The sequence below is a fragment of the Pteropus alecto genome, unplaced genomic scaffold (assembly GCF_000325575.1).
Source record: "Pteropus alecto unplaced genomic scaffold, ASM32557v1 scaffold86, whole genome shotgun sequence".
In the NCBI taxonomy this organism is placed as follows: Eukaryota; Metazoa; Chordata; class Mammalia; order Chiroptera; family Pteropodidae; genus Pteropus; species Pteropus alecto.
The window spans coordinates 26,977,898-27,001,848 of record NW_006442109.1 but is presented as its reverse complement, the minus strand read 5'-3'; the positions used below and the strand labels follow the sequence as shown (position 1 = coordinate 27,001,848).

Genomic DNA, 23,951 nt, shown 5'->3' with positions numbered 1-23,951 from the left:
AGGAAACGTGGCTTGTGGGGGATGTATACTGGGGGAAGACTCCAAAGAATCCTTAATTCCTAAAATGACCTTATGCTGGAACACATGTACCTTCCTAGGAGAAATCTGGGAGGATGCTGCTTCTTAGAAAATCATTCCAGTGTCTGGCATGCTGGGAATGTACCTTTCCCCCTACCCTGTAAGATCCCTGGGGCTGGACCCTCTTTTTTTGTTTGCATTCTGATCTTGGGACTTCCTCTTTCAGTGGCTGCAGCTCACCATGTATGCCTGAACCAAGCTGGCCTCAGCCAAGGCCACACAGGATCACTCAGGATTTCAATTCACCCATATAGCTAGAGCCACTTACCTCAAAAGACGCGGTAGCTGCACCCCCAGCAAACCTCCGGGCGCCTCATCGATCTTGTTCCTCCTCTACTCCACTCCTCACTGTGCCTCAGGGCATCTATTTATCTGTCATACCCAGACTGACCCTTTAGTTAAGAACTGAGGAAGGGAGAACAACTTTGTCCCTTTGCCACATGGAGGCAAATGTCTGTCTGCCTCAGCTATTTGTAGCCAAGCTGACGGCTTAGCTTTGCTCAAATTTGAGCAGCCTCGGCTCTGAAGCAAATGCTCTCCTTAGCTTACCCTAGGCTGTTCACGGAAGCGTTTGCCAGTGGCACTCAGTACTTCCTGTGCTTGAGCCCTCTATCACCTTTATGTTCTCCCACCCGTGGGACAATAACCAAACTAGCACTTGGTTCTGTCTGTTTCTGGATGGGCTTTCTCTGGGGTAAACTATCTCAGTGAAAGAGGGCTAGATACTCTGGGTTGTCTGACTCAGAAGTTTGGCTGCATTCTGAAAAAAGTTGACCTAAATAAAGGCATGTGTATGGCTGATTCTATTGTATTTTGTTCTTACATTTAGATATCAGCCATAGCAGGGCTGAGTAGCTTCCAATCTGACACTCACCTATCACGTATAGTTTCAGAATACAACAAAGAAAAACATACACACACAAATAAAACCTGAACCATAGAAATCACTCAGGTACTTTCCAAGACACACGAGAAAAGATGAATAGCTGTTGGTATATAGAAGATCAAGAATAAATAGGTCACCTATAACTGGAGGGGCCAGTTACCTGAGTGTGATGGAGCAGAAATATAGTTTTTGATCTTAGCTCCTCCACTAAGTAACTGACCTGTGTGTATAACCTTGAACAAATTCCTAAATGTAGCTGTTTGCCAAACTTATCTGGCCCATGGTCTGTGGCTTATCTATAACCACCTGTTTTCCACCCAATTTCCTCCTTACTCTCTATACCAACATGAAAAAGAAGGCTGGCTATGAATATGCAGTAAGGTAATACAAGTAAACAATTAGTAAAAGTACTTTATTTTCCTCTTGTATTCGCTTTATATCTTGCTTTACAAAGTTATGAAGTTCACAGCTTTATACCAAAATGTAAGAAGGCTAAGCTATTTGCTTATAAACATTTTTGCAGTCCAATGTCATCTGATTTCATTCTTCTAATCTGTATTCAATATATTAAAAAAATCAGATACCAGGGATGCTGGAGCAGCTCTAGGGCATGTATTTCTCTTAAGCAGGAGAAAGATTTTCAACAGCCTTTCCTCCTTGACTACCTCCTCTCCCAATCCAATTGGCTTATGACCTTAAATTTGAGCAAATTTGGTAAACGTTAGTTGCCATGTGACTCAGCAGGGCCACATACTTGGGAGTTGGAGGTGAGGTCAGAGGTTATTGTCTGATAAGTAGTAGGTTTGGTTCACATCAGGATTTCACATCTACTTGCATATGGAACTAGTGTAGCCCAAATAGCCTCCACCACAGCTTCTATTCCTATCCATCAGACAGCTTCTCTGCAAACCTGAGGATCCTGATGATCTGGGGCAGGGACGAAATGAACACTTCATCGATGTGGCAGGCATGGCCTTCATAAAGGAGCTCTCCTTTAGGTAACAGGAACAAAATCTATAAGTCAGCTTATAGAAACTGCAGTTATTTGAGCAAACCAGAGGGAACGTACTGTTTGAATCTCACTTCACAATATATTTTGATCTCCCCTCCAGTGAATTCTCTTCCATAAAACATACCATCCCATCCCACTAAGTGTTGTATACCTACTCCCAACCAAATCATCCACATATCTAGTCACTAAAGTTGTCCACTGTATAATCTACCCCCGACAAAAAAAAAAAACCAAAAAAACAAAAGCAAAAAAACCTTTCGTTCGGCAAATAACCACTTAAACAGCAATGCTATTGCCAATAACTTATAGGTAGGTCTGGTGCTAAACACTCAACTGCTAACTCTTCTGAGGCAAAGAAAACTTCTCCCCTCAAAAGCAGGAGTGTAGTCGCAACGTTCTCTCAAATTCAAGTAACATCAAGTCAAGATAATTCTTTGTTCTTAAAGTTTCGTTTGCATTGTGTTTATTTGCTTTTTAACTGAGTAGAGGAGTATGCCAAAATACATGTTGAATCTGATTAAAAACTTCAGGATAAAACTTAAAGTGACTGACATTTTTTCAGAACAAACTGCCATTAAAACACTAGCATATGCACACAAAACTATGATTTCCTTGACTTCTAGCTGTTATAAGTAGGCACACGTAACTAAAAATAACATTCTAAAAAATGGCCTCCAACTCCTTATAAGAAATGAGTCGGGTTTTGTCACGTCATCTGACAGTTTCCTTTCTACATTAAGTATTAAATACCAGAGTCAATGCAAATCCCTGAGCTGCAGCTCTTCTCTGAGGGGAAACAGAGGGCTACAATCAGTCAAGATACTGTAGAAGACTTAAAAATAGTCAAAGTTCTGTATAACTTTCAAGACACTTAAAAGTAATAACACACAACCATATATAAGCAGCCAAGATACTTATGGTGCCTTTATTTCTAAACAGGGGGCTAGCACAGTACATTTAGGATAACTGGTGTTAAACGAATTTTACACTTCTTTGAAACAAAGACAGTATTGCCACTGCTTCAAAGAAAATTATTGTGAAATGAGGAAAAGTATTATAAGTATAGGTGCCTATGTGCATACACAACATACAAGGAACATTCATACTGTACACACAAAGGCAGATAGACTGTGCATAATTCTTCCAAAGTTAAACCCAAATCAGTTCTTACTGATTCTATCTCTGTTCATACCTTCGAAGGTTCCCCACAACTGCCCAACACCTCACATACCACCTTCCTGCCCTACAAAGGCTCCACCACTCTCATCTTTTCAGACATGTCCTCAGGACAGAAGGGCATCTATGCAACAGAGCATGCAAGACTTTCTTAGCATACTGCCAGCCAACTTGAAAATGTGGCTTCTCTATAGCACAGAGAAAAATGCCAGGTTTGGCAATAAATCCAAATATGATTTTCTGGGAAATCACCATTCCCAAAACCATAGAGCAGCCTAGCTTCCCTGGTCACTTGTGTAGGAAATGGGGGTGAGAGGTGGGAAAAGCTTCTTCATCCCATAGAGAAACAGCACAAATACTCTATGCAACAGGATCCTCTCTGTACTCTCTCAAATGTCAACGCAGATCACAACAGTGTAATCAACAAGAGTTTTCCCATTCACAGAGACAGAAGTAAATAGCTTGTGGGGCCAATCATTATCTAGTAGTAGCTCCTAGATTAGTTCTTAATTTTTTTTTTTTGGACCCAGTAAGAACCACTAAAGTCTTTCCTGGGGGAAAAAAAAAGAACACATACTTTGTCTTGCATACAATTATAGGGGACTGGCATACCCTCTTGAAACCTATCCATGAACAACCCTGCCCCCATGAGTCCCCTGCCCTAGAGTGGGAGTAAAGACATGTAAGTAGATGTGTGTGCACTAACAGGGGTAGAGAGAAATCTGGATGCTCTGCAATCCTAGAAATCAGTAGGTGCCACATCCAAAGATTTCAGAGTTCTGAGGATCCAAAACGAAAGAGTGGAAAGCAACACTTCTACAGTTTTTCTTAAGAGTCCAGAGAAAATCCAAAAACAAAGCAGTCTCACTAAGGCTTTGTTAATGTGGCTGCTCTCAGTGGGCAGGTAGAGTCTTCGCCTTCACCAGATTCCTCTCTTTCCCAGCTAGTGGGGAGGTGAAAGTAAGATAATGGTTTCAGAAATCAGTCTCTTTAGAAGCCTGCTTGAGGCTCTAAAACTGAATTCAGATGTTTTATCCTAACTCTCCCATCTTGGGTGCTACTGGTGAGCAGAAAGCATCTTGAGAACCCAGAGAAAGTACCTGATGGCTGCCATCAGTCTAAGTAAGCACAGCTAGAGAATGGGAGAGAGAGGGTTTGGCAATGGTACAAACCAAAAGCTTTCAAATCCACAGCAGCCTTGGAGAGTCAGAAACTTGGAAAGGGAGATAAAGGCTACACCTCCAGTTCAAATAGCCTGACAACACCCACAGCAGTGAATGCCCAGGTCTAATAGCAGAATTTCAAGGTAGATGTTAGGTCTGTGTGCTGCCTTGAACCAAGCACTCTAGCAAAACTTGTAGAGAGGTTCATTAGGTAGTGCTGTCTGTAAGGACTTGGCATTATGTAATTTGCTGTCTAAGTTCCTAAAACACAGTTAGCAGAGCTGTTGTTCTAGTTGTTAAAACTCTGTTTCTCTTTAGCATTTAAAGCTGTGTCCACCTACAAAGAAACAAAACATTGAAATACACTGAACATAATTGTTAAGAAAGGAAACTATTCGCTTCCAACTTCAAGACCCAGTTACTATAACTGAAGAAATTAAAACTAATCCTAAAAATCTAGCATTTGAACAAACTGGTACTTAAAAGACTGACTACAGGTTTAAACCATCATAAGAACATAAGCTAAAAATCACAAACTGAAATCAATAAAAATACGTATGATTAGGGTCAAACTGGGTAACCAATTAAGATCTGTATCTTTAACAAACATCTAGAGAATACTAGTAGCATAAATTACTATATGCTGTGCTGTCCCAGAGGCGTATAGTTCCTTAAAATCTGTTTAAACCTGACAAACCTCCAGCAAGAACTTAAAGTGTAACCTATCGTCCCATAGAGCTGCCCAGACTTATGCTAGTGGTAAGCCTGGCTAGTAATCACTTTCTCCTTCCCTGCTTCACTAGGGAAGGGAAGAGAGTGGCCTGTGTGAGGGGCCAATGTGAAATTAGTTCAACTAATGACTTCCCAACATGGGAGGCAAAAAACTTCAAGAATCAATTTTGCTGTCATCCTCAGCATGTCGTTCAATGTGTCCTGCAGCATCCTAGGAATAAAGGGAAAAGGGCTCATGAGAGAAAAGTTAGGAGGAGGACAAGAGAAAGTCAAAGCCAAAGAGAGCTTTCTTTGACCACTACCTGAAAGGCAGTTAGGACCCAGCATTCTTCATCTGAAACCTCATTAAGCTAGTTCCCAAATCTCAATAATAATAAAAAGAAAAATCCCTAGATTCTCCTTATTTATTGCAATTCTGAACATTCTAAATAGGCAAAGAAGGCTTCTAAATCCTGTTCCAAACAGCTGAATGACCTCAGGTCAGCCTCGAGTCCCAGTGATGTACCTGTTTGGATCCTTTCCTAGCAGTGAAAAAAGCATCACAGTTCTTCCAGCGACATTTCAGAGTTTGAAAGTTTGGGTTTGTATGGTCGGTCAGCAAATGTTGTTTTAAATGATCCACAACGCCAAATATCAGAGAGCACCCGTGCCACTAGAAAGCAACAGAATGAGGTAAGTTCAAAAGACTACCAGAAACATGCATTAGAGCATTTCTGCTCGTACACCATAAATTTGGTGAAAGCAAAAAACTCCTCATTCTTTAATTTAATCTTCGCTAGAAAAACAAAGCCAGAGGCAACCAAATTAATCATCAATATGATGAGGAACCTTGAAAAGATTGGAAGTCTTTTGACACTGGTATTTTGTGAAAGCAGGGTACTAAGGTAGCCATTACATCATTAGATAAAGGAAAAGTTAGCAAATATTTATAGATAATTCCATTTAAATCATACTTATTCTTTCTCCTGCCATCATAAAATGAATTTGTCTATTTATTTAAAAACACGGAGAGCTTTCCTATAATATTAAAAGGGTTATTTTTAACAATTCTAAGAACTGTTAACTTGTAAACTTAAAAATAAAAATGCCTGATTAAAAAAATTTGTGGAAATATTTGTTGTAGAACTGTGTCATGGACTTTACACACAATCTTTATCACTTGAATCACAATTATGTGATTATCTACTTTTTTGTTTTTTAACTGTAATTTCACTTCTAAATGTCGCTCAATTTCATCCGTGAGTCAGAAATCACAGACTCTTTGTCTTGGCTTTGTCTCTATCAGCTTGCCTGTACGAAATCTTATAATTTGAATTCAAAAATGTTCATTTCTAAAATGTAATGCAAATTTGAGTTTTCCTCTGTCGGTACTATCCCATCCCTCTAGCTTTAAAACCAGACAGTATTTACCCCATCTCTCTAGCTGAATTAACTGTTTGTATATTCTGCATCATGCTGTACTAGATTTTGCTTGCATTCAGTAAGACTGAAAAGCAAAGACCGTAATGCATAAAAAGCTGAAAAGTAATTAAGCTGTGGACAAGTCTAAAATTAACTTTAAAAATAGAGAGTGTCGCATTCATTCCATCAATTCTGAAAAGTTTAGTGTTTGAGGGAAAAAAATTCAGTCCCATAAACTTTTCTTTGGTCATTACTAATATTAGAACTACTAAAACTAATTAAGGCTTATAAGGAACAGGTATAAGGAAAGTTTTGAGGGTTAATCACCAGCATCCACCCCAAAATAAAAACCATGCAATTTAGCCTAGAAAACTGAAGTTTAAAACTTCCAGAATACAAATTTTTATATGCCTAGTCCCCCAAAACCAACAAGGACACAAACCAAACTATTAATATATGTAATCCTTGAGGAACTGGTATAGTATATTGGGCAGGACATAAAAAGAAGTACCTCTTTTTATTTCATATACTTATGTACTGTTAATATTTTTGTAAGCATGTATTGATTTTATAATAAAATAAAAACCACCAGGGACATAACCTCTGAGTGGAGGATATTTAAATATACCTCATATCTAATCTTAAAATAGGCTTTCATTAAAGAAGTATAGAAACAGTTTATGTATGGTTTTTAAAAATAAGCTTCCTTGTCCTACAATGGAAGGCATAAACTAGATGCTCAAATAGAAAAATGCTACACTGGTAACGAAGATCTGTAAATTAGCCTCGGGTTAAGCAACTCCTAAGTCTGGTGACAAGAACAGTTTCACTCCTTACCCAACAGCGGTAATTCTGCATCAGATTTAGCCTCACGGCCTGAATACTGCCATCATAACAGCCAGTATAAATCTGGAGAAAAAGGTTTACCATATCAGACCAAAACGAGACACACAAATAAACTACAAAACATCCTCAAAATAAGAGTCATAAGCTACTTGTAGCAACTATAATAGAAAAACACAAAACTAAATCAAAACCAGCCCTAGAGTACTACATTGAGAAAGTGTCTTCTAGGTCTTCTAGTCTTGATACTCTGAAGCTGTGCTCCTTAGAGAGTCACTCTTGGAACCATGGCTGGGTTCAGAGGCACCCACTTACACTTTAACTGGTATAGCTCTGGCTTCCATTGGGCATTATATGTTAGGCACCTGTATTTCACTGGAACAAAGGGTTCTACTGCTCAGAGTCTGAAAAACATCCATTCTGGTTCAACCTCATAATTTAAAAATAAAATAAATCAAGGATTAGCAGGGTTAAGTGAGTTAGCGTCTATTTTTAAGTCTGCTACAACTTATGTCACACTGGCCAAATCTGACTCTATTCTAATGTTCTGTTCAGATCATAAAGTCTCTGGAAAAAGCACCACTAAATTTTTTTTGAAATATCTTAAATTTATTTTCTACTTAATGGTGGTATTAGATTTTTATTGTAATTATTTTAGCTATTAATAGAAAATGAAATATTCTAAAAAAATTAATTTTTTAAAAAAGAAAATGAGATATTCAACAATATTACTAGCTTACATCTTTATAATATTATGTCATGAGATAGAAAGGCAATCAATAATGAGGCATATGTCGTTTTTTAAAAGTGACAAGTAATAACATTATCATCAGTTTGTAGACTTTTAGGTAAACACAATCAAAGGCAAATATGTGACTTGACAAATAATACTCACCATACTTTTATGGATGGTCATACACATAATCATGTCTTTGTGTCCTCCATAAACTTGTAATCGATCATGGGACTTAGGTGGAGGAAAAACATACAAAGAAAATTAGGTTATTTATACCTTGTGTTTAACAAGCATAGTCCCTGAAGGTCTTGGGCAGGTTTAAAACTATGCCTGCGACTCCAAGCTGAAGTACCGGTAGCATTTTAACAGAAATATAATCTAATGGTAATCTTTCTAATAAGTCCTCCTCCTTGAGGAGCTGGTAAATGGAAATAGCAAAACCAAATTCTGTGTAGTTTCAAAGTCTCCTTATCTGAAATTGCAGATAAGAAGAACTAGACAGGTTTTAGAGATTACAGTTGCTATCTGGAAACCATTTAAATTTTGACACCTATGAGCCTGACCGCATATCTCAGAGCAGTGTTTCTGAAAGAACAGTCCACTGTTCTTTAATTAGCTGCTTCATAATTATCTAGAGTGCTGTCCAATAATTAGCTGCTTCATAATTATCTAGAGTGCTTGTGAAGAACGCAGATTCCTGGGTCCCACCTCAGCCTTATCATATAAAAAAAATCAACATCAAACCCAAACAATCTTCCTAAATCATTCAAGCAAAATACTGGATCTAAATTCTACCTGTAATTCATAGACGCGAACAAATTTATCCAGGCAAGCAGTCACCATCACTTTTCCTAGGATATTCACCACAGTCACTGCATGGTTGTGACCTTTATAGATCCGCACAAGCTCACCAGTCTGCATAGGAAGACAGATAAGAAGAGTCACTACACTTTCAAGAGTCACTAGACTTTCAAGATAGCTTCCTAACTTTGAGATTTAGGATTCTATAATTCCAAAAGTCATAATTCTGAGGCTTATATGCACATGTAGCTGTACTCATTTTAACAGCTGAAGTAATCCCACAAGCATTTGTTACCTATGCAAAATATACGAAATGTATCTTGATGGAGAGAACTTAGTGTCACAGCACAAGAAAGGTCACAACTCTGTGTGTATTTTATAGCTTTCAAAGTACAACTGACCCTTGAATAATACAGGGGTTACAGGTGCTGACCCTTGAGCAGATACAAATCAGTGTATAACTCTTGATTCCCCCAAAACTTAAATTGTCCCTAGGTATCCATGGGGGAATGGTTCCAGGACCACATTCCCATCCCCCGCAGATACCAAAATCCTAGAATGCTCAAGCCCCCTATATAAAATGCCACAGAACAATGTATACACTTAGCTCTCCGTACCAGATTCCCAATCACGGATCAAAAACAGTACAGGTATTTATTGGGAGAAAAAAAACCACGTATAAATGGATCCAAGCAATTCAAACTCATGTTGTTCACTTATATCATTTCACTAGATCTGGACAAGTCCCTGAGGCCTTAGATTATCCCCAGATTTACAGACTAGGAGCTGGGCTTTAAAGAGCTGCCTCTATGACCTGTGTAGAGTCTCTTGGATGTTTTTATTTCTCTTATTTTAAACTACATACTATGTCTACATTTTTAGAGCTTCAGATGCTCAATTTATCTCAAGTTTAAATGAGACATTCAAACTAAACCTTACATAAACTTTGAATCTGTCTATTAAAAATTTTTGATGAGGTCAGAATTTCCAGGGTGCTTAATATTATCTAAGAGCTTATTCATAGAGATTATTATTAAGCCTTTCACTGGAAAAGGGGCTTAATTTAAATTCTAAGAGGTCTGAGAACTCCTTCAAGCTTTAACCATTCTATTAAAGATTTCTTTACACCAACAGGGCTTACATGAATGTTGTGGGCATGGACTGACTGATCGCTGGAGCCACTGAACACAAGGTCATTCACCACCTTAAAGAAAAAAATGCAATGAGTTAGATTCAGTATAAGGCTCTGAGTTTCCTCTGTAACTAGTAATGCACACAGGCCAATTCTAATTTCCACCTATTTTGAGATGAGCATAAACTAAGTATAAAATAAGTTTTTCAGACAAATTTTCTGAACTGAAACTTATGTTCTAAAACCAGGTACTCTGATGAATTGGCAAGGTATTATTGGGTTTGTTATCTCTTCAGAATGATTATGAAGTAGCCTAGAAGGGCATTAGAGTGTTTGTTGTCTCTAAGTTAACATATTAACATATTAAAGAGTGTGTCCTTTGGTGACTGGTGACCCAGGCCTGAAGAAAGGAATTGTAATCTCCTTCCTCTTTTCAGGATGACTGTGTTCTAAGCAAGGCATTAGACAACAGAGGAAATGTTCAAACAATTCTATTTGTGCTGCACGACTAGCTCCAGTTCCCCTGCACTATACTTGCCTTCATGCAAAGAATAGTTTTGCTGTGGCCTTCCAGAGTTCTGAGGAGGAGTCCATTCCGTGCATCGCGTACACTAATGGTACAGTCGTAAGACCCCACAACCAACAGCTTTCGGGCACCTTCCTGAGCTGTGGCAAGACAGCTAACGGCCCGCGGGCCATGGCATTCGAAGACTTCGAGTCGCTTGTTGTTCTGAAAAATAAGCCACCATTATATGAAGTAAAAGCAACTTAACTGGTAAACCTCAAAATCAACTGACCCAAATCACTACCTTGATATGAACTCTAAATTCTATTACCTGTACTTAAGTTCTCATACCCACCCCCAACCTCTTTCTGTGTATGGCTCCCTTTCCCTCCATTCCAGTGGAGGCAAACTCTTACCTTATAAGCTCATTTCTAACTTCAATCCACACTATCCTGATCATAATTAGAACTTTATTCTCTTTATATACCTTCTCTCTCTTCCCTTAAGTTAATGATAATGATCAACCTTTTTTCTAATACATTTTCCATGCCACAGACCCAGGAACAATTTCACTATTTTTTTTGTCATCCAAAATTTATGCACTCTATTTGCATGGTGTTTCCAAAATTCTCTACTGAGAGCGATTTTCTTAGATCATTTCAATTAGTCTCTCATTCTCCGCCTCATTGTAATTCTGATGTTCTTCTAACTTTTGGTTCTGTCACCTCTCATAACATCATTGAGCGGACTACAGAGCCTTTATATATCAGTCAAAGTGGCGTGGTCACATCTCGAATTCCCAAATTCCTTTATCTCAGATTTTGGACTCGCTTCCCTTAGCCCCACAAAAATCTTGTTCATAAAGTCTCCCACTTTCCCAAAACTCTAAAGAAGTACTTTAGGTAAATACATGGGGTAAAACTCCCGGAAACTAAATAAGCACAAAGCAGCAGCTGGAAGCCTACAGAGCTAAACAATGATCTCGGCCATCTTAAGGTGCTGGGAGATAGATGGGTAGAGTTTGGCCCGATGGTGGACTGGTCCTGGTATAAAGCCCTGGCTTTCTGTTGAGATCCCAGAAGCACTGCATTCTAGGAGTTTGGGCAAATCAGAAAAGGCCCAGCTTTGTTAGGCTTCAAAATTCATATCTCTGCAGAGATTCTCAAATCTCTGCCTCGAGGTCCATCTTCTCTGGGATTTTTTCAAGCATTTAAATACCATTTGAATTTCTTGTCATTTTGCCCCTAAGTCTTGCTCACTTCTATTTACCTTTGATAACAATCTTACAACAGAGGAGAATTTGGTACTTATCAAATTTTATCCTTTAAAATATTTTAAATGCATTTTTTCTTATTCTATTGTCCTAAGCGAATCTAATCTAGGGTGTTAGAACTTCACATTTGGAATGCAAACACTCTCGCTAATTACCTTTCTGTAATCTATTCCTAGCAAGTGAACCAAATAACCTGGCACTTGATTATATGTGCTAGATTCTTCCAACTTGATTTTAAACTTCTCAAAGACAAAAACCATGGCATATTTTACTGTATCTCTTATAAGTAGTTCCAGCTAAGCATGTGGAAGGATAGTAGATATTCACTAAACATATGAATGATACTATAATTGGGTATAATGTAGTAAATATTCTAATATGCTGTTAAAAGATGACCAGATGACCTTGGGACATAGTGCTACAACATATTAGCAACCAAACCTATCAATTCCACCTCTTAGATTACACCTTTTATCCATTCTCTTCTCTTCATCCTCAGTCTAACCTTTCATGTCAGCTTCCATTAGAAAGCCTCCTAAATGGTCTCCCTGCCTCTATCTTTACCAACATTTTCCAATCTCATCAACTCCAGAGTGACTTTTCTTAAAATACAAATTGGATGGCTCTCATCTTTTAAAGGCTACAAAATGAAGTCCCACTATATCAACAAAATATAAAAGGCCATCGAGAATTGGTCCCCACTCATTTTCTAAGCCTCATCTTGGGGCCTAGAACATAACAGATGCTCAACAAAGGTTTGTTCAACAAATGATTTCTCTTTGGGTTAGAAAAAAATGAGGCCACATGGGCATGAAGGCGAACCTCTGACTTGGTTCACTTTACAGAATAGGCTACCCTCATGAAACCCTAAATCGGTTCCAAACCACAATGTCATACTCAAAGGAATTTAAGCTTCTTTTTCATGGTGTCATTCTTAAAATGAGATAAAGACTAGTTTAACCTGTGACTCATTATTTGGCTCCAAATTGTCAGGCTTGGTTTAATTTAGTAGAGTTACATTTTAGTCTTGGCACACTTGGTCTGCACAGACAGAATGTAGGATCTTGTTTCACTTACACCAGAAGACAACTGTTTTTAAGCAGCAGCTAATTCCGTTGCTTCCTCACAAGAAAACAGGAAAATGTATGCCCTCTGCTTCTCCCCCCACTCCCCAACTCACACTATTTTCAAGTGGAATGGGAATTAAGTCTTCTCTCTCCAACAACTAACCTTTATATTGAAGGTGACCACAGTGCCATTTGCCAGTCCAGCATAGAGGATTCGCCATCTACTGTGTAGGCAGAGAACCCGGTCTTCCAGCTGTAACTGTTCCACACACTCTCGTGTCTAATAAAAGTACACAACACTTAACCAGCAGAGATAAACAGCAAGTAAAATGTGAAAACACCACTTCTGAAAGCAGAGTATAAAATGATTTTTATGACAAAGAAAATATAGCATCCTCTATTTTGTAGAAGACCATCTTAGACGTTTTTCTCCTTTGAAATGTGTGGCCAAAGATTCTCAAGTTGTATTGTAGGTAATATCAAGAACAAATGCAAACTCTAATAATGTTACCCGTATTTCTAACTTGAAATGTAGGAATTTTTCAAAGGGCACTATAAGTTGGATATTAGCCTCTTAAATTAAGTAGCCAAAGATAAAGTTAAAGCTGCATTTGACATCTAAAAAGAAAAATCAAGATTATAGTTACATATATGATAATTGCATTAATCAAACATGTGCTTTCCTGCAATGGATTCTCTATTTTAATAGCTCCCAAATGTTTCCTTTAAATCAGTGTCAGGTTAGCTGGTCTATAATTACCCAAGAAGCTTTTAAAATATATAAAACCTGAAGCTTTACCCGCAATAGCTAAATTTTAATTTGGTACGCTCTGGAATATGTATTTTAAAAAATGTCCTTTTATGCATATCCAGATTAAGCAAGCACTGTTTGATCTGACCCTCAAGAAACAATTTCCATGAATTTCCAGAGCTGGATTATATAGCAAATCTAATTACCTAGAACCTAGAATAGGGCCGGTAACATAGTAAGTGCTCAAGATTTGTTGCTGAATGATACTAAGCACTAAAAGTCCAAGTGTAGCTTTTTATTATTAGTTTTATTTATTTTTTACCGCCTACAGCACCTGTTATTCCTAGGTGGTTTCCCATCCAAGTACTAATCAGGCCCGACCCTGCTTATTAGCTTCCGAGATGAGACAATATCAGGCACGTTCAGGGTGGCATGGCCGTATACATGTATTTCAATGATTATAAGCACATAGGTTTGTATACATGTATTTAAATGATTATAAGCACATAGGATGGGACAAGCTGTGGGTAGAATAACAGAAGCTGTAGGCTGTCAAAGCCTTTGTTCTCTTCTCTCAATTTACTTTCATATCCAAGAATCAGTTTTTAAAATTTTCAATTTTCCCCATAAAATTACAAATATAAATTCCACATATGATACTGTAAAGACAGTAAATATGCCTAAATGTTAAGATTCATGTTGCCTCTGGTTAACCCATACGAGATCATTTTTGTAATTTTATAGAAGAAATTGAATATCACACAGTGATAAAAAATAACTATTGGTACATGCAACAATATACATGAACTTCAGAAACTATGGTGAGCTAAAGCTAGACATGAAAGCTTACATGCAGTATGGTTTATTTATATGAAGTTTAAGCACAGACAAAATCTATAATGACAGAAGTCAGAATAATGGTTATATTTCGGGGGGTGGTGACTGGAAGGTGTATGTGGGAAGCTTCAGGGAGATGGAAATGGTCTAGCTCTTGATCTTGATGGTGGTTACACAAATGGACATCTATGTAAAAATCTGTCAAGCTGTATACTTAAAATTTGTGTACTTAACTGTATAAAGTTATATCTGTTTCAAAAACTGGCAAATAATTTTTTTCACTAATGTACAGTCCCACTATGTGAAGTACATCTTGTGTTAGAATCCTTAAAAATAATAAAACATCTTTTAAAAGTGTTTGCTCATTTGTATGGGACTATTTTCATTTTTATTCCTTTAAGCTCAAAGATTAACTATTAAAAGGTTTCTAAACTTAAAAATTCATAATGGCTTTGTACAATTTTTATAACCTATGAGTACAGTTTAATGATGCCAGTGTATATTTTTTGTTACCAGAAAGTACAACCCAGGGGACCACCTATGCAAAAGATGTGATTTCTTGCATAATATCCTGATAACATGTTTCACCTACCTTATAAATATATGCTAAGCATAAAATTAACCCAATAATAAATTAAAATGTATGGAAATTAACTTAAAATTTCTGATTGTAAATACTCTATTTTCTAATTTGGCAGCTTTTTCAATATTTTCAGGCAGAATGGCCAAGTTGCATTTCTCCAAATAAATTCAGGTGAGATACTGCCCGAGTCAAATTAAATTCTAAAGACAAGTTTATATAGTACTAAATGTGAGTACACAAATTTAAAGAATGAAATAAAACTGCTTTTCCTCCACCCAAAAATAAAAAATTAAAATTAAAATTAAAGTTTTTGCTAGTTTTGTAAGTCAAAATAATACTGAACTTTCATTTTAATTTCCATTTATTGACAAGACTGTTATTTTTTTCAAAGAGTTATTTATAGTTTCTCTTCCTAAAGAATTTGTTTTTGTCTTTTCCCAATTTATGTATAGGAATTCTAATACTTCTTAAAGGTGTAAACTCCTTACAACATATGATATTAACCCTATGTTTATCTTATCCTGTTACAACTATTTTTTCCCTTTTTACTTATTTCTTACCAAAACTTGTTTACAATTTTTAACAGATTTATTGAATTATTTCCACTTAATAAAATTCACCATGTTAAATATATACTTCATTAAGTTTGATAAAGTATATAGTCATGCAACTATTACCACAATCAACTTTCAGAATGTTTTCACTCCAAAAAGTTACTTCATACCCTCTGCCAGTCAATCTCCACTGCCATCCCAGGCAACCCTAATAGTTTTGTCTTTTCTAGAATTTCATATAAAGAAAACATTCAGTATGTAGTCTTTTACATCTGGCTTCTTTTAACTAGCATAATTTTTTTTTAATTTTATTTATGGTGACAATGGTTAATGAAATCCAGTAAGTTTCAGCTGTACACTTTAACAGTAAGGCATATATATTTACATTGTGTGTTCAGCTCCCATAGATTTCCTTCTGTTACCACATAGTTAACCCCCTTTACCCTATCTACCTTCCCCCCTCGCCCCTCCCATGGTACACCTAGCATAATATTTTTGAGATCCATCCATGTTACTACATGTTTCAATAATTTGTTCCTTTTAGTTGTCAGTATTATTCCCTTTTTCACTTACCACATTTTTATATACCACACTTATCCATTTACCAGTTGATGGATGTGTTGATTGTTTCTATTATTTTACTATAATGAATAATGCTGCTCTGAAGTTCCTTCTTTCATTTTGGATATTGGAAATTTATGTCTTCTTTTTGATCAATTTATCTAAAAGTTTATTTTATTTATCAAAGAACTAGCATTTGGTCTCATTGATTTTTCCCTATTGTCAGTTTTATGTATTATTAATTTCCATTCTGCTCTTTATTATTTCCTTTCTTCTACTTATTTGGGGTTTAACTTTTTCTTCTTTTTCTAATTTCTGAGAAACTTAGATAATTGATCTCACATCTTTCTTTTTTCCTAATGTAATCATTTAAAACTACAAATTTCTTTTTCAGCAATGCATTAGCTACATCCTACAAATGTAAGTTGTATTCTCATTTTCATTTAGTTGAAGATATTTTCTAATTTTCCTTGTAACTTGTTTCAGTCATTGGTAACCTGGAAGTATGGTATTTCATTACGCTATATTTGGAGATTTCCCGGATTTCTGATACTTATTTCTAATTAAATTCTATTATGGTTAGAGAACATACTCTAAATTATTTCAATCCTTTTGAGATTCTCTTAAGATTGAGACTTATTTAATGGCCTAGCATAGTTTATCCTGGTGAATGTTTCATATGCGCTTGAAAAAACTGTGACTCTGCTGTTTTGGGTGGCGGATTCTATAAATGTTAATTAGATCTTGTTCGTCAACGGTGTTGTACAGTTCTTCTGTATCCTTAATTACTTTCTGTCTAGTAGTCTTATCAATTATTGAAAGAGGTGTTGAAGTCTCCGAATATAATTGTGGATTTGTCTATTTCTCCTTGTAGTGGTATAAGTTTTTCTTCAAGTATTTTGGAGCTCTGTTATTAGGTACATATATTTATCATTGTTATATCTTCCTGCTGCACTGATCCTTTTATCATTATGGAATGTCACTCTTGTGTCTAGCAGTATTCTTTGACTTAAAGTCCATTTGCCTGATATTAACATAGCCACTCTAGCTTTTTTTTTTGTTACAATTTACATAGCACATCTATTTCCATCTTTTTTACTTTCAATCTACTTTGTCTTTGAATTTAAAGCATCTTGTAGACAGCACAGATTTTGGTGTTTCTTCTTTATCTAGTCAATCTCTGCCTTTTGATTACTAAATCAAAAGGTTAGAATTAGGTCTCCAATTAGCTACTGGCTGTGTCATTTTTATGTTTCTCCTTTCCTACCTTGTTTTGTATTAAACAAATATTTTTTTAGTATGCCATTTCAATTCCTCTTTTGAATTTTTTAGCTCTATTTCTTTGCATTCTTCTTTTAGTGGTTGCTCTCAGGCAGTTGTTCTCAGAGTGTAGCCTCGAGACCAGGAGCATTAGTATCATGTGTTAGAAATGTAAATTCTTGGGCCCTATCTCAAACCTATTGAATCAAAAACTCTGAGAGTGCGGTCCGGTACAATGTGTTTTAACAAGCTCTTCAGGCCAATTTGATGCACACTGAAGTTGTGAACTAGCACTCTAGGAATTATCTCTTTAGATTATAACAATCTAGTTCAAGTTAATACTCACTTATTCCCAATAAAATATAAGAACCTTGTACCCGATAAAATATAGGAACCTTGTACCAGTACGACCCATCCCCTCCCCTTCTTTTGTGTTGTTTATCACACATATTTCATCTATACATGTTAAAAACCTGATTAAGCACTGCTTCGAACAGTTGCCTTTTAAAGAAACTGAGAGAGACAGAGAAAATTTAATGCAGACAATTTTCTCTCATTTCTTTTAAAGCATTTAGGTTTAGAAAATTCTTTCTCAGAGAAGATACTCATTTCTAACTCTTTAGGTTTAAAAAATTTCAATCTTTTACTCTCTTTTCTAGCTAGGATTAATTTGTCATATGATGTGAAAATTAAAATCCAGAGTGATATTTGTGGGAAAGATGAAGGGAGGTATATTATTAATAGTAGTAAATGAAAAAATACTGATGGAGAAAGACAGAAAACATGGTTTGTATAAGCCCATTTTACCAAGGATTATACAAGTGTACTAAAATTGGTTCAGAAGCAAAAGAGAGAAAGTCGGAAGAATGAAGCATCTGTCTCAGTGTCTCCACATAGTAAATAGTCAAAGCAGTTCCATATCATCACTTTTGATTTCTCTGGACCCACTTACTTTGACATTATAGCAGCAAATGGTGTGATCGCTGGAACCAGTGTAAAGGGCAGCATTCTTCCCGGAGGTCTGAGTGACCAGGAGGCAGTTCACTTTGGAAGTATGGCCCTCGAAGACACCAACGCACTTCCGACTCTAAAGTCAAGCACAGATCAGATCATTACTTGTGGAAACAGAAGGATCGGATAATGAATGTGTTTCCTCAAGAACAACAAATTGCTAAAACAGTTCACTGCTATATCCTCAGTGCCTAGAAAAGTGCCTGGTATAAAAACGTTGTTTAGTAAATATCTGATCACTGAACGTCCAGCAAACAGTCACATGTAGTAAGGTACCTCCGACTACATGTTAGCTGAGTCAAACCAAAAAATACTTAGGGCAATTCACTATAAAGTAGATTAGAATTTTAACTAATGCCTAAAGGAAGGCTCTTCAACATACAGAACAAATACCTAGAGAACCCAGACTATAGCTAATTACTCAGATAAGTTCCTGTATTTGATCAGTAGCTTGCAAGAATGCTCCATGATATAAAAAGCTGTGTCAGGTGCCATCACAGGTCTTAGTGGTCCAGGTGTGGTTTCATAAGGGAACATCCTTAATCTCATCTCTGAGATCTATTTAGAATTTATATATATATAAACATATATATATATTTCTCTTGCAATTTAGAGTTAGAGCCAATCCCCCAATTTTTACACTCACACTTCTGGTACACTGCTTCCTTCCTTCAGTTACCCCTTTTGCTCTCATGTTATTAGGCTAAAGGAAACTATACACCCACTGCCTACAGCAAACACATTTTCGTGGTTCTTCATCTAACCTTTTGATTTTCAAGGACTTCAGCAATTTCAAATATTTCCACGGTGTTTGTTTGAGCAAGATAGTGTTCCTAAAGTTTCTTGGCTGTCATTGTTGATAAATAGAATTAGTTTGACATATAACAAATTCAAAACTCAAAAGTTCATTCTATGAAAATTCAGAGTAACAAACATCAGATCATCCTAAATGTGGGTAGTGAAAGACTGTTGCTGTCCTTAATAACTTGGAAAATTAATCAATTGTCAGGGAATTGACTCCTCTTTATACTTCCCAACTATTTATTCTACTCCTTCTCTTTTATGTAGCAGCTATATGACTGACCTCTTCACCAACTCTAGGGTTAGGACCTGACTGGCCCAAGCCTATTGTTGTAATCCCATCTCCTTTTGCCAAGTGATTATTCAGGGCAAAAAACATGAGACCTTTATGTGGTGGTAGGAGGGAAGAGAAACTCCATTGGCTCCTGGCATCTAATCATGAGCAGGAGGAGAACTAGCTTTAGAAAGAGGTACAGAGAAAGCAAAGTGGAGAGACAGAACAAAATTAAGTCTCCAGTGACCCTGCTGAGCCACAGGATCGACTATATCTAAAGTTAGTCTAAAGCCTACCCCATCCCTGGACAGCAAACAAAATTCCCTTTGTTTAAGAAAATGCAAGTTGGAGTCTCTAAAACCTGCAACCAACCAAAAACATTCAAATTGCTACATCAACTTACCACCAGATTATAAGCTCTAACAGTTTTATCTGCTGAACATGTGTACAGTAAATTCCCAAATATTTGAATTGCATTCACTGCAGCTTGGTGTCCCTCAAAGCTCCCTTCTGTGGGCTCATCATCTTCTCCTGGCTCTGAAGAAATCTCTAGAAAGCAAGAATATGTTTCAGAGACATGTCTGCTTGTGTCTGAAAAGATACTCAAAAAACAAAACCATTACATAATATAGTGGTCCTGGATTCTTCTTAAAGCCTAGTGCCCCTCACAAAATATCACGTTTTTCATTAATTATCTTCATTATGAAGATTTCATAATAACAGGCCTTTCTTTTTCTTAAGAAAATGAGTTTTTGAGTAATAACTGGAGGATACCAAATATCTCTCTACATCAAGTTTCCTCTGCTGCCAGTTATTTCATTGAGAGGCATTATTCTTTAAGCAGTTCCTCCTCAAAGCAAAAAACTCCAGAGCCAATGAAACCTTAATACTAGTTAGTTGAACAGATAACAGCCAGGTAAGAGAGGTAAGAGTAAGAAACTGAAAAGCCAGGATTTAAGGATTTAGGGATACCATAACTGCTAGGCAAAGCAATTCGCTTGGTGATAACTCCTGGCTCTAACATTTACAAGCCTTTTTCTCCGTGGTTAATTTAAGTAAAACTGAACAACCAAATACCTGAAGAGTTCTTTGATCCTTTTATGGAGGAGATCACAGTCTGAGTTTCTGCCACACTACAAAATAATAGCAAAAGTCTCCTTATCATCTATGGCAACAGGACAGAGAGTAAAACTTTTCCTGACTCAAAGGGTTGTTCTAATCAATGGACAAAGTAGCAATGATATAAGATTATTTTTCCATCTGAAATTTCTATATAAAATAAAAGTATAGTAAATATTTACAACACAAATGAGAAAGGAGAAAAATCTCCATTGCCAAAGTTTGATTCTTCCATATCCATAATTCCTAGTGATTTTCTATAAATTCGATTCTTTTAAGAATTCTAGGCCATAACAAAAAATTCCCTTTTTTAAGAACAGAAGAATGGTGAAAGCTGTTCTGACTGAACCAGAACAACATCCTTACCTCACGGGGATACCATCTTTATAGCGAGTGCCAATCTCACTAGTAGAGCTAACTTCATCACAACCAGAACGAGAAATTTCTAATGAGTTTTGCTCTGTGCAGTTCCAAATATCTTTCTTAGATGGGCTGTCTGGTTTCTCTTCTCCAGATTCAGAAGAATCAATGGCTACCACTTCTAACTGAGGATTAGGAATTTCTAAGACTTCCAGAGAGGAGTCACTATCTGGCCCATCTCTGACACAATCTTGCTCAGGGCCAATTCTGCTATCTTCCCAGGTGGAGGTTGTTACTTTCCCTCCTTTAGTTGACTTTCCAGTTTTCACTTTCCTCACAGGTTTAGCAATAAATACATCCTGCTCAGTATCACTGTTCTCAGGAACATGGGCAGCTCTTAGAGTTTTCTTCTTCCTAAGTTTCTTCTTTTTCTTGTTTCCTCTAGTTTCAGCTGATGTGAGAGTAGACTCTGCTTGTTGTTCAGGCTGGTCAGCTGGAGAGTGGGACTCCTTCTCTAAAGGGGTTTCTGAAGCAAAGGACAATCTTGGAAAAGAACTGGTACAAGCTTCAGACCCGCTGTTGCTTTTGGTTGGCTCTTCACCTTCTTTATTTGTGCTAGGAAGACCAGCTGATTGGGAAGAGGGAGTGTTTTCTCTGTTTCTGGCATTTCCTTGCTCCACAGAAAACTTTAGTTCTCGGCTAGGCTCGTGGAAACTTTCTGTTAGTTCTGATAAGGACAATGGTGCAGTGGTGACTGGATAAACTGGACAATGGTCACTGATCTCTCCTGAATTGAGAAGGAAAAAGTTACTGCATTTTTTGTGTCTCCTATTTATAGTCATACACTGCAATTATTTGTTACTAATTGAATCTCTACCAAGTAAGACATTTCAATGGTATGTTAACTGAACCAGGACTGTCAATGCTGTTATCTCACCCCTCAGTTTCCCATAACCTACGGATTTCTATTGTGGCACATACTACACTTTGCCTTGCAGCAATCTCACAAATAATGTGCATGTCTTATATCCTAAGTAAGCTCCGTATGAGCATAGATTGTTTTCTATTGATCTTTTTTCTCTCTTATTTGAAATGTCCACATGCTGAACATTGTGTATGTGTTTTTTAAGTAGGATACTTTATTTATTTATTTTTCTCCCTCTTTAATCCCCACCCCCCACACACACACACACTTCCACCCCTGACCTATGGGTGTTGCCGTTTCCCCTAAAGAACTGCATCTCTGAAGGCGGGGCGTCTCCTTCCCACACGCTCACAGCGTGGACCTGGGGCATGGCACACTTTGTTTATTTTTATTTTTTATTTTTATTTTATTTATTTTTATTATGGTGACATTGGTTAGCGAAATCCAGTAAGTTTCAGTGAATGTTATGTTTTATTCTTAGTAGAAACTCAAGTATCTACTTAGCTAAACTGCATTCACCTTTATTTCTTCTAAGTTTTTACTATGTAGTTTGTATATCATCTAGTTTAGCTACATACTGATAGTTTAAAAGTCAGCAGACTTCAAAATGTCTATTTCCTTTGACTTGGTTATTTCATGTCTACAAATTTAAATTGATGAAATAATCACAGATATACTCAAAGACATATATAATGTAGTGCTATACAGAACACTAAAAGAAAAAAGAAAAAAACCTAAATATTGAAAGATTATATCAATCATTATACATCTAGATTATTATGGAACTTCTCAAAATATTACACTAGTAAAATAAAATATTTTAGATGAATTATTTTTATGATGCGAGGAAATGATCATGATATATTAAATGGAAAAGAGTAAGGTTACAACAGACTATGACTTATCCTTTGTATAAAGTCTATATATAAATACACAAACATTTATGATTTAAGAAAGGTTGAAATAATAAATATATAATAAAATAACGTCGACAATTTTATAGTTTCCTAATTATTTACAATAAACATGAATTACTTTTGCAACCACAAAAATCTAATAAAAGCTATTTTTGAAAAAATTAGCTTAAAAAGAAGTCACTATATTGCTTCGTTACTAGTTTTTTTAAAAAGTACCAATACTATCCACATAAAAGTAACAAAATTCGGTATGAACGATATACATTTGCTCTAGCTATCTAGATCAGTGTTGCAACAGGTAATTCTTCAGACTTTTTGTTTTGGCTCAAGAAATCACTCAATGCCAGTTTGTTTACTTTTTAATTTTCAATGTAGCACCACTGTCAAATAAGATTTTAAGTTTCTCAGAAGTTATTCTCAAACGGTAACCAGGTATGTATTATTTTATGAAAAGACCAAAAACTTCACTATTTCTCAAAACCACCAAAGTTCCCAATAAGTGATTCCAAGCCCCAAAGCCCTCTGCCTTTCATTATGACCACCTGACTCTCAGACTTATATTAATCTTGGCTTGTCCTTTAGATGATAAAGACAGTTAAGTGCTGAGAAATTCAGAAGATATATCTTATTTAGAAAACTGACTGAACATAAACCCCATTTATCTCCCCAAAACTAAATAATTCTACACCAATCCTAATAAATGAAATCTTTTAGGTGCTAATAAAAAGTCAATTTAGATATCCTATATTGGAGAAAAGTTACTGATATTTAAATAATCCTCCTGAAAGAAGGAAATCTTGAGAAAAAATAATTGTAATAACTTTAGTTTTAATGGGCAAGTATAACTTTACATCACTGATGTAAAATTGCCCTTAGATTCACTACAGGGTTGCCCTTAACCCAGAGAGAAGTTTACATACTATTAGCTTGCAGTAACTCCTTGGACACACTGCAAGGAGAGCCTCGTGACATAGCGTTCACATCCTCATCTTGTTCAGGAGACATAGGTTCTTGTTTAATCTGAACTGATGAATCTGGAGCAGGAACACTGCCATGGGCTTGCAAAGGTGGCGATGTAGTTACTTGGAGAGGAACTCCGGTGGATGATGGAGACACATGGGAAGATGGAGGCTCCAGAAAAACTGGGAAAAAGGGAGCAGGAAGCAGTGTGGCATCAGCTGATGTTTGAGATC

General features: G+C 36.5%; 2 protein-coding genes and 1 pseudogene across 4 annotated transcripts in view; 1 reads left to right on the top strand and 2 right to left on the bottom strand.

The window, feature by feature from the left end:
• The window catches only part of CAPN3 (calpain 3), a 42,268-nt gene extending 41,391 nt beyond the window's left edge, over window positions 1-877 (top strand). For all 3 annotated transcript variants that reach the window (XM_006920457.3, XM_006920456.3, XM_006920455.3), the window contains one exon: window positions 245-877. In XM_006920457.3, the coding sequence (XP_006920519.1) occupies window positions 245-271 (27 nt within the window). In that variant the 3' untranslated portion in view covers window positions 272-877. The remainder of the gene's footprint in view (window positions 1-244) is intronic.
• A 480-nt stretch (window positions 878-1,357) lies between these two features.
• ZNF106 (zinc finger protein 106) overlaps window positions 1,358-23,951 on the bottom strand; it is a 54,038-nt gene continuing 31,444 nt past the window's right edge. Inside the window, 13 exon segments of the mRNA XM_015595983.2 lie at window positions 1,358-5,258; window positions 5,553-5,699; window positions 7,286-7,357; window positions 8,187-8,258; window positions 8,823-8,942; window positions 9,970-10,032; window positions 10,499-10,690; window positions 12,969-13,085; window positions 18,304-18,438; window positions 19,841-19,986; window positions 20,515-20,570; window positions 20,923-21,703; window positions 23,679-23,951. The exon segment at window positions 23,679-23,951 is cut by the window's right edge and continues 15 nt beyond it. Of these exon segments, the coding sequence (XP_015451469.2) occupies window positions 5,202-5,258; window positions 5,553-5,699; window positions 7,286-7,357; window positions 8,187-8,258; window positions 8,823-8,942; window positions 9,970-10,032; window positions 10,499-10,690; window positions 12,969-13,085; window positions 18,304-18,438; window positions 19,841-19,986; window positions 20,515-20,570; window positions 20,923-21,703; window positions 23,679-23,951 (2,231 nt within the window). The 3' untranslated portion in view covers window positions 1,358-5,201.
• Window positions 13,879-14,000, bottom strand: LOC112469836 (annotated as a pseudogene).